General features: G+C 40.4%; 1 protein-coding gene across 1 annotated transcript in view; it reads left to right on the top strand.

Annotated features, from left to right (window-relative positions):
* The first annotated feature begins 2916 nt into the window (after window positions 1-2916).
* The window catches only part of LOC126419334 (arylsulfatase B-like), a 138747-nt gene continuing 130020 nt past the window's right edge, over window positions 2917-11643 (top strand). Inside the window, exon 1 of the mRNA XM_050086519.1 lies at window positions 2917-2978. Coding sequence (XP_049942476.1) covers window positions 2977-2978 — 2 coding nt within the window. The 5' untranslated portion in view covers window positions 2917-2976. The remainder of the gene's footprint in view (window positions 2979-11643) is intronic.

Raw genomic sequence — 11643 nt, 5'->3', positions numbered from 1 at the left:
GTCAAAAAACTGTTCACCAAATGCTGCCAGGGGGCAATGTAACGTTCTCTGGCAGCACGCATCCAAAGTGAAAGTTAAAAGAACAATTCGATTTATAATGCTCACTGTAACAAATAATTTATATGTATTTCTGTTAATTGAATTTCAAAAGGACACTTAATTTTGTAAGGAAAAAGATAATTATGAATTTTGCTATTATAAATGATTTTTCAAAGGGTGTGAAATACTATCTGTGGCGGAGGATGTGAAAACCGCCACAGAAGAAACGATATGTAATCAAAATAACAAAGACCGTACAAGAATTAGTTAAGATATAAATAGGCAATATGTTGTAATAGAATCACTTGTCTTCTGCACGGACTGAATGGGAGAGGAACCTGTGACGTTGCATTAGGCTCTTATGTAGTTTTCTTTTGTCGTGAGTCGATGATCGACGCCATTTGTAGCTGGGATTGTAAAAGGTGTGTACAGATTTTAATTATTTCTGTTAAAATATGTTTATTTAGTGAAATCTGTTTGTCAAAATTACTGCAATGTTCGCACCGGACATTACCCGCTTTATTTAAGAAATTTCAGCATTTTATTGGATATCGCTGGTGGTACGAAGCTGCGCCGCGAGCGAGCAGTCTGCAGCAGCCGCAGTTTTAAATATACGATTGCAATAACGACCACATCCTCAAAAGGATACAGGTAGAGGTGAATGAAAACAAAAAAAGTGTTTCTTTTCACAGCATTCCAGACGCAGAATCACTACTGTGCATTCACAGGTGGATACAAGCTGCAGCTTTTGTAAATTTTCATTCAAAAAAATGATAAATTCCGAACATATCGGAAAGTGTATTTAAAAGTGGATAATATTTCAGGAGAGCTTAGCAATAAAAAAAAACATTTTCATATAGTAAAGATTGTCTCACGCTTCAAAACTAGTCGGGGTATATCCAGTTAAACAAAAATCCACTGCAACGTGAAAATGTTTGCTAAGTTCGATGCACAATAATATTTTCATTCTTGCACAGAGAGCTTTAGTACTTGAATAAAAATAAAACTTGAATCATTATTTTGGAATATTGAAGGAAATTCATTTTTATTAATCTGCAACAGAATATTTCATACATAAAGTAATGCTCACGGATGAAAAATTTATTGCAACCTTTCATTTCTCATGTCCATCCATGTATATGTTAAGTTCAATCTCAACGGTTTCCCAATCAAATTAAACGCAAAAAGCAAAGAAAGTTTAAAACAAGACGGTCAACTCCCGAATAATTAAAACAGACAGAATCGCATTAAAGGAGGGAATGTGGGATTCTTATTGACTATAATTTCGCTTTGTTAGAAAATTTTAGTTCCAATTTTACTTTATTTTTACCTACAGAAGAGATGTTGATGGCTGCAGTCTTGATTTCTGGCAGAGAGTTATGTAAAAGCTTTCGTAATGCAACTCGGTGCAAACGACCTATGCTTTTGTCCAGGCTTTCCATATATAACACAAAAAGTCCATTATCAGTAGCCTAGTAAAAATTAGAAGGTCTCTGAAAACGTGTAGATGAATATTGCCGAAATTTTGTTGAATAGGATAAAACATGTATGGATCGTTACATGTTGTGTATCTATTTGTGTTGAATTACCCTAAGGGTTAACTTTGGAATTTTCCGTGACTGTTGATTTTGGGTTTCTCATAAACTGATTAACCTTTTTATGACTCTTACTTCTACCACCTGAGAGACTGGAAGGGCATTGTTCTGATGAAACCATCCTCTCTTTACCATGAGGAACCCCCTTTCTGTCGAGCACGAACTCCATCGAGTGGCCAATGTCTTCTCTGTTGCTGTCCTGAGGTGATACTGGCGTAACTACATTGTTGGACGTCTCAGATGCCTATCGCTTATCTAGTAACGTATTTGATACTGCAGCTTGTGTTTTGTGAGATGTTATTAAAACTTGTATCTCCGTAATATGGAGATCTTCTGCTAAGGAATGGGCTGCATTAGCAATATTTATCAAAGTTTTAAGATTTCGGAGGGCTCATACCGATCTTCCTCGCCGTTATTTTCACTGTCCATGTCGGAGATTCCGTTTGAAAATTTATTTGAGGAAATATTAATTTATTCCCTCTTTTTCACGATTAAAGTATACGCGAGCTACGAAACATTGAACTTGGCTTTTTCGCGATCAGTGTCACTGCGAGCAGTAATTTAAAACTAAAACAGTTGTCACTACTGGCGCTTGTCCGATAGTCCTATGCTATGTTTCTATCCCTTTCACTTACATTTGTCATGCAATAGCTCTTGCAGTCACTCACACACATAGTTGCTGAGTCGTGAAGATGACTCGTACGTCAAACGAAATGTGCAAATAGATGGGACTGATGTGCGCAGATTTGGAATTCAACAATCTTAGGAATGCAGGACGCATTAGGCGTTTTGTGGGACTACTTTATTAATTACTCCAATGAGGTGTTACAACTACCGTTGCAGAATCGTGGACGCTTGGCCGGATTAAATTAATTTTAGAACGACCACACTGTTTATCGCTATCAAGTTGTTCCTCCACCTCATCTCTATCCTTTAGTATTAAACGAGGATACAGTGCCCTACATCAGTTCTTTGCTTATACAAAACTGTGGCTTCATATGAGCGTGAACGTAACGGTGCTTCACAAAAGTATGGTTTATGAAGTTCAGTTATTTTAACACTGCTAGTAAACCCTAGTGTTACCTTGAAGTAATCCACTGTACAGTTTGACAATGGATTCATTAACGCTTCCGAGACTTTACGATAATTGTGTCCACATGCACAGGCGAACGATGACCTAAGGCAGTTATGAATCGATTTAAATTATCGCTGCCGGCTGTCTAGTTGGTGACCTTTTATCGGGCCAAGTGACTTCTTGTCGAAGTTTTGGCACTATGCCCTTCCAGAGCTACATCCAGTCAGTTGCTGTGTCTTCCGGTGAGCAAACGACACTCGTCCCGCTATGTAAGTATTGCTGTATCAATATATGTTACATCTTTATCGTCGTAAATACTCGTGCGATTTGTGTGTGTGTGTGTGTGTGTGTGTGTGTGTGTGTGTGTGTGTGTGTGTGTGTGTGCATATGTGTACTCGCTTACGTTTTTAACGTGTTTGATGGGCACCAGGTTATATTTACGGTTTAATTCGTTTGCTCTTTATAATTTTCCTTTGGTGTTGGTGGGCTAATGTCAAACATTTCTTATGTTTCGCGCCTCACATCAGCTCAGAGTCGCTAATATTGACGAAATTCTGAATCCCACAGGAGACGAGAAAGTCTGTGTCAATCTTTACCGACCGCATCCCCTGGCCGGAAGTGTACGTCCTTGTTGGGGTATTCAGTCCGAAGTCTGGTTTGATGCAGCTCTCCATGCTACTCTGTCCTGTGCAAGCCTCTACATCCCTGAATAAATACTCAGCTCACATCCGTCTGAATTTGCTTACTGTATTCAGCTTTTGATCTCCCTCTACGGTTTCTACCCCCAACACTTCCCTTGAATACTAAACTAATCATCCCTTGATGTCTCAGAATGTGTCCTACCAACCGATCCCTTCCTCTAGTCAGGTTGTGCCACAAATTTCTTTTCTCCCCCAGTTCTGTTCAGTTCCTCATCATTAGTTATGTGATCTACCCATCTAATCCTCAGCATTCTTCTCTAGCACTGCATTTCAAATGCTTCTATTCTCTTCTTCTCTAAACAGTTTTTCGTCCATGTCTCACTTGCATAGGTGGCTACACATCATACAAACACTTTCAGAAAATACTTCCTGACGCTTAAATCTACATTCGATGTAAACAAATTTCTTTTCTTCAGGAACGTTTCTTTTGCTGTTGCCAGTGTACATTTTATATTCGTTATACTTCGGCCATCATCTGGTATTTTGCTGCCACAATAACAAAACTCATCTACTACTTTAAGTGTCTCGTTTCCTGATCTAATTCCCTCAGCATCACCTGATTGAATTCGGCTACATTCTAATATCCTTGTTTTGCTATTGTTTTGAATTCGGCTACATTCTATTATCCTTGTTTTGCTTTTGTTGATGTTCATTTTGTACCCATCTTTCAAGACAGTATCTATTCCGTTCAACTGCTCGTCCAAGTCCTTCACTGTCTCTGACACAATGACAATGTCATCGGTGATTCTCAGAGTTTTTACTTCTTCTCCCTGAATTTTAATTCTTTCTCCAAATTTTTCTTTGGTTTATTTTACTGCTTGCTCAATATACAGACTGAATAACATTGGGGATAGGTTACAACCCTGTCTCACTCTCTTCTCAATCACTGCTTCCTTTTCGTGCCCCTTGACTCTTATAACTGCTGCCTGGTTTCCATATAAGATGTAAATAGACTTTCCCTCCCCATGCTTTGCTCCTGAAACCTTCAGAATTTCAAAGAGGGCATTCCAGTCAAAACTGTCAAACGCTAAATGTAGCCGGCAGGAGTGGCCGAGCGGTTCTAGGCGCTAGAGTCTGGAACCGCGCGACCGCTACGGTCGCAGGTTCGAATCCGGCCATGGATGTGTGTGATGTCCTTAGGTTGGTTAGGTTTAAGTAGTTCTAAGTTCTAGGTGACTGATGACCTCAGATGTGAAGTCCCATAGTGCTCAGAGCCATTTGAACCATTTTATAAATGTAGGTTTTCCTTTCCTTAACCTATCTTCTAAGAGAAGTAGAAGGGTCAATATTGCCTCGTGAGTTCCTACATTTCTCCTGAATCCAAACTGATCTTCATCGAGGTCGGCTTCTATCAGTTTTTCCATTCATCTGTAAAGGATTGAAGTTAGTATTTTGCAACCATGACTTATTAGACTGACCATTTGGTAATATTCACACCTGTCAGCACCTGCTTTCTTTCGAACTGGAATTACTACATCCTTCTTGAAGTCTGAGGGCATTTCGCCTGTCTCATATATCTTGCACACCACGTGGAAGAATTTTGTCACGGCTGGCCCTCCAACGGCTATTGGTAGGTCTGACAGAACACTGTCTACTCCCGGGGCCTTGTTTCGACTTAGGTCTTACAGAGCTCTATCACATTCTTCTCATGGATGTCTCCGATATCCTTCTAATCTACGTCTTATTCTATTTCTATAACATTGCTTACAAGTTCGTCTCTCTTGTATGGGCTCTCTATGCACTGCTTCCTCCTTTCAGCTTTCCATTCTTTGCTTAGGACTGGTTTTCTGTCTGAGCTCTTGATATTCATATTCCATTTTCTTTAATTTTCCTGCAGACAATATCTATCTTTCCCGTAGTGACGTACGCTTCTATATCCTTACATTTGTCATCTGGCGTCCGCCTCCATAGTGCAACGGTAGCGTAGCAAGGGGGCCCAGTTTCGGTGCCCGACAGTGGACTGGGTGTTGTGTGTCCATCACTTTCATCATCATTGACACGCAAGTCGCCCAAGTGGCGTCAACTAAAAGACTTGCAATACTGCGGCCGAACCCCGAAAGGGATATCCCGGCCATTAAATGCCAGATGATCATTTCATTTTTGTCCTCTGGCCCCTCCTGCTTAGCCATTTTACACTTTCTGTCAGTGTCATTTTTAGACGCTTGTATTCCCTTCTGCCTGCTTCACTTGCTGCATTTTTATATTTTCTTTTTTCATCAGTCAAATTCAATATCGTATCTTCCGTGTTATCCAAGGCTTTCTATTAGGACTTGTCTTTTTACCTATCTGATCCTCTGCTGACTTCACAGTCATTTTTCTTCTTCTACTGTATTCATTTACCCTGTTCTACTCAACCTTTTCCTAATGCTCCCTCTGAAACCCTCAACAATACATGGTTATATCAACTTATCCAGATTCCATATCCTTAATTTTCTAACTTCTTGCAATTTCTTTAGTTTTCATCTACAGTTCATAACTAAAAAATTTTGGCCAGAGTCCATATCTACGCCTGGAAATGTCTTACAATTTAAAATCTGATTCCTAAATCCCTGCCTTACCATTATATAATCAATCTGAAACCTTCTAGTGTCTACAGGTTTCTTCCACATATGTATTCTTTTATTATTCTTAAACCACGGGTTAGCTATGATTAAATTATGCTCTGCGCAAAATTCTACCAGGCAGCTTTGTCTTTGATTCCTTTCCCCTAGTCCAAATTCACCTACAATTTTTCCTTCGCTTCCTTTTCCTTCTGTCGAATTTCAGTCTCCCATCACAATTAAATTCTCGTCTCCCTTAACCATATAAATAATTTATTTTATCTCATGATACATTTCTTCAATCTTTTCATCATCTGCAGAGATAGCTGATATGTAAACTTGCACTGCTGTAGCGGGAGTGCGCTTCGAGTATCTCTTGGCTATGATAAAACAATCACTATGCTGTTCATAGTAACTTACCCACATTCCTATTTTCTTATTCATTTTTAAACCTGCTCCTGCACTACCCTTATTTGATTTTGTATTTATAACGCCATATTCACCTGACGAGAAGTCCTATTCCTCCTGCCACTGAAATCCCACTATAACTACAACCTATCCATTTCTCTTTTTATATTTTCTACTTACCCAATCAAGGAATCCAACATTCTGTGGGCCGATACGCAGAACACCAGTTTTGTTTTTCCTGATGACAACATCCTCATTAATAGTTCCCACCTGGAGATCCAAATGGGGGACTATTTTACCTCCAGAATATTTTACCCAAAAGGATACCATCATCATTTAACCATACAGTAGAGCTGCATGCCCTTGGGAAAAGTTACGGCTGTAGTTTCCCCTGCCAGTCTCGTTTGTGAGATTAAGGCGGAGCTCACCATTTGCAGAACCGACTGTGGTCCTTTGGTAAAGAGCCAAGTGGAGGGTCTGAATCAGACTCAAGCGGTTCAGTGACCGTGTAGGCTGCAGATTCCTTGCGCCATCGGGTGGTGGGTTTCCGGGTTCCCAGTTTAATAGGTCAGGAGTCCACTACACACAGGAAGCGGCTACACGGGTAGCGGGAGTTGTGTGGAAGGGACTGGGTGGCTTTTTAGGTTAGAGGGACTCTGGAAACCACAGAAAAGGCGTCCGTCTAAAGGAGGCAGGTAAAATACAGCAAGGTAGTTGTAGAAACGATCGTTATTGTAGTTATAAATTGTCGTAGCTATGTTGGGAAAGAACCAGAGCTCCAAGCCCTAATTGAAAGCACTGAAGCTCAAATAGTTATAGGTACAGAAAGCTGGCTAAAGCCGGAAATAAGTTCAGCCGAAATTTTTTCAAACGACCTAACAGTGTTCAGAAAAGATAGATTAAATACATTTGGTGGAAGAGTATTTATTGCTGTCAGAAGCAGTTTACCTTGTAACGAAATTGATGTAGATAGTTCCTGCGAAATAGCATGGGCAGAGGTTATACTTGACAATCGGTCTAAACTATTTACCGACCCTCCGACTCAGAATGTATAGTTGGTGAACAGTTCAAAGAAAACTTGAGTCTCATTTCAAATAGGTACCCTAATCACACAATTATAGTCGGTGGTGACTTCAATCTACCCTCGATAAGCTGGAAAAATTATACGTTTAAAGCCATCGGCAGGCATAAAACGTCATCCGAAATTGTACTGAATGCTTTCTAAGAAAATTATTTTGAACAGTTAGTTCATGAGCCCGCTCGAAGCGAAAATGTTTGCGAAAGCATACTTGACCTCTTAGCAGCAAATAATCCTGGACAAAGAGGGAGTATCGTGACAAATACAGGGATTAGCGACCACAAGTCAGTTGCTGTTAGGCTGAATACCGTTAACACCCTCAACCGTCAAAAATAAACGCAACTACATTTATTTAAAAAAGCTGATAAAAATGCTCTTAACGCCTTTTTAAGAGACAATCTCGACTTATTCCGTTCTGATCATGAAAGCGTAGAATGATTTCAAACAGATATTATCGACGGAAGTTGAGAGATGTGTACCACATAAATTAATAAGTGATGGTACTGATCCCCCATGGTACACAAAACGACTCAAATCACTGTCGCAGAAGCAACAAAAAAATCATGCTAATTTAAAGGAGCGCAAAATCCCCAAGATTGGCGAAGTTTTGCAGAAGTTCGAGAGATAGCGTGTACTTCAATGTGAGATGCTTCTAATAATTTCCACAACGTAACTCTGTCTCGGAATCCGGCAGAGAACCCAGAGAGTTTCTGGTCATACATAAAAGCACACCAGTGGCATGACGCAATCAACACCTTCACTGCGCGATAACAATGGTGAAGTCACTGATGACAGTTGCACTAAAGCAGAGTTATTAAACAGGGTTTTCCGAAAATCCTTCACCAAAGAAGATGAAGTAAATATTCCAGAATTCCAGTCAAGAACAACTGCAAAGATGAGAAACATAGTAGTACATATCCTCTGTGTAGCAAAGCAGCTTAAATCACTTAATAAAGGCAAGGCCTCCGGTCCAGATTCTATACGTCAGGTTCCTTTCAGCGTATGCTGATACAATAGCTCCATATTTAGCAACTATTTACAACCGGTCACTCACAAAGAGATCCGCACCAAAAGACTGTAAAATTGCTCAAGTCACACCAATACCGTAAAAGAGAAAAACGAGTAATCCGATGAATTATAGGCCCATATCACTAACGTCGATTTGCAGTAGGGTTTTGGAACATATACTGTGTTCGAACATTATGAATTACCTCGAAGAAAACGATTTATTGACACATAGTCAGCACGGATTCAGAAATTATCGTTCTTGTGAAACACAACTAGCTCTTTATACTCATGAAGTATTGGCTGCTATAAACAGGGGATATCAAATTGATTCCATATTTTTAGATTTCCAGAAAGCTTTCGACACCGTTCCTCACAAGCGTCTTCTAACCAAACTGCGTGCCTATGGAATATCGCCTCAGTTGTGCGACTGGATTCGTGATTTCCTGTCAGAAAGGTCACAGTTCCTAGTAATAGACTGAAAGTCATCAAGTAAAACAAATAATATCCGGCGTTCCCCAAAGAAGTGTTATAGGCCCTCAATTGTTCCTAATGTATATTAACGACATAGAGGACAATCTGAGCAGCCCTCTTAGATTGTTTGCTGATGATGCTGTAATTTACGGTGTTGCAAAGTCATCAGATACCAAAACGAATTGTAAAATGATTTAGACAAGATATCTGTGTGGTGCGAAAAGTGGGAGCTGACCATGAATAAAGAAAAGTGTGAAGTTATTCATATTCGTACTAAAAGAAATCCGCCAAATTTGGATTACACTATAAGACACGCAAACTTGAAGGTTGTAAATTCAACTAAATACTTAAGGATTACAATTACGAATAACCTAAATTTGAACGATCACATAGATAGTGTTGTGGGTAGAGAAAACTAAAGACTGCAATTCATTGGCAGAAAACTTAAAAGGTGCAACAGGTCTACTAAAGAGACTGCTTACACCACACTTGTCCGCCCTGTTCTGGAGTACTGCTGTGCGGTGTGGGATCCGCATCAAGTGAGATTGACAGATGACACTGAAAAAGTTCAAAGAAGGACAGCTCGTTTTGTATCATAGCGAAATAGGGGAGATAGTGCCACAGACATGGTACCTGAATTGGAGTGGCAATCATTAAAACAAAGGCGTTTTTCGTTGTGACGGATCTTCTCATGAAATTTCAATCACTAGTTTTCTCCTCCGATTGCTAAAACATTCCGTTGGCACCCACCCACATAGGGAGAAATGATCATCACGAGGAAATGAGAGAAATCAGGGCTCGCACAGAAAAATGTCAGTGCTCATTTTTCCCGCGCGCCGCTGGAGAGCGGAACGCTAGAGACAGCTTGAAAGTGGTTCATTGAACCCTCTGCCAGGCACTGTATTGTGAATAGCAGAGTAATCACGTAGTTGTAGATGTAGATGTGTTTGCAGTAACAGGACAGCAAGGCCGTATGGTTGATGTTACAAGGCCAGATCAGTCTGTTATCCATCCCACCAACGCAAGGTCCATGGTTCATGGAGGGTTAGGTGTACATCTTAGCCAGCTTCATTTTGAGTTGTATACATTCTGTGATGTCTTTTTAGTGCAATGCTTGTTATGTTTTTTGTTTCTCAGTGGCTTTTATTTTACATTGGCTTCTGCGACATTTGTATTTTAACTTAGTAAATGACTGCAAGTGTTGCAAAAATCTCTAGAAGCAATTGTCATCACTGATGAGCTTTCTGTTTATACAGTGTTACTGTAAATGTTTCATTAGTTTTCAAGGCTACATGTTTTCGAAAGTATTACATGTACAAATGGAACTGTAAACTCATCAAGTTCGCATCTTGCACTCCGCAAATGTTCTATAATGCCGCTCTCATCACACGACACACGTCCAAGCGGGAGTAAAGTTCGTTCTAACGCTTATGTAGCAACATCCTGTCAGTGGTCAACACAGCAAGGCTGACGCGTTTTCTTAGTTGTTCCAGTGTTCTAGGCAGTGGGGAAACGTAAACACGGGCTTTAATGAAAACGCGAAGGAAAAAGTCACAAGGCGCTAGGTCAAGCGACCTTAGGTGGCAAGGGAACAGAGCCACACCATCGTCACTACTATACCCAATCCAGCGACGCTAAAGTTCGCGGTTTATGTAGCACCTACATCGCTGCTCCAATGAAGGTGTACCCCATCTTGTTGGAAGATGAAATTCTCGGAACGAGTAGTAAGTTACGGGAACAACCACAGCTGCAACATATCAAGGTGATAGGTACCAGTCACAGTCTTCTCACAGAAGGAAAACGGGCCATTCATCTTCGACTGTCACACTGCACAGAAAACATCACCCTTAGGCGATTCTCGTTCATGCGCCACAATTTCAAGAGGATACACAGTACCCCACACTCTCACATTCTGCCAACTAACCTTTCTGCTTCGTCAGCGAATAGCTGCTTGAAGGCGAAATGTTCATCCCAAGTGCTTCCTGCATTGTGATGAAAAACTGAAGGCACTGACCATAATCTTACGATTTTGGTTGTTGCAAGTGTTGTAGATGGTACAGTTTGAACTGTAACCACCATCGCAAAAACTTCCAAACAGCTTGCTGTTGTGTTCCAAGTCCGTGGCTTGTGCGGACTGTTGATTCATTTATTTATATATTTACTTATTTTCGACTGCGTACGAAACTGTCCGTCACCCCCACCACGTCTGCATCTGGCACACACAGTCGACCAGCACTCTTCTTTTTACAGAAACGACCAGCGTCCCAAAATTGTCGACATCAACGCACAGTGGTCTGTTTATATGGCGGTTCTATTCGATAACTTTTATGAATGCATGGCGTACTGTGCAGATGCAGATAAGACATCTCGCATATTCCAACATATAAAGAGTATTTTCTTTCTTTTTCGTCACCTTGTCAAGGCACTGCACCTCTAACGTCAAGTGTTGGACACAATGCAAACTCTGTGAGTTTCTAGTCCATTCATGCATAAATCACACAAAATGCATCTGAAAATTTGGGTGAATGGCCTCAGAAAATAAAGGAAACAAGAGTTGAAAAAAATAGCTTTACTGGCCTTCGAAGAATCACCATTAGCTAGTTCTGACATCGGTTGTAAAGCTTTTGGAAACTGTCAGTAAACACTTTTCGTGGAGTAACACAATGTTGGATATTTGCATCATTACGGGAGATGACACTTGGTGCTACCAATGTGGTCCGGAGAATGA

This window comes from Schistocerca serialis, chromosome 1 (genome assembly GCF_023864345.2).
Source record: "Schistocerca serialis cubense isolate TAMUIC-IGC-003099 chromosome 1, iqSchSeri2.2, whole genome shotgun sequence".
In the NCBI taxonomy this organism is placed as follows: domain Eukaryota; kingdom Metazoa; phylum Arthropoda; class Insecta; order Orthoptera; family Acrididae; genus Schistocerca; species Schistocerca serialis.
Note: the sequence above shows the minus strand (reverse complement) of the source record. Positions and strands in the feature narration are given on the sequence as shown.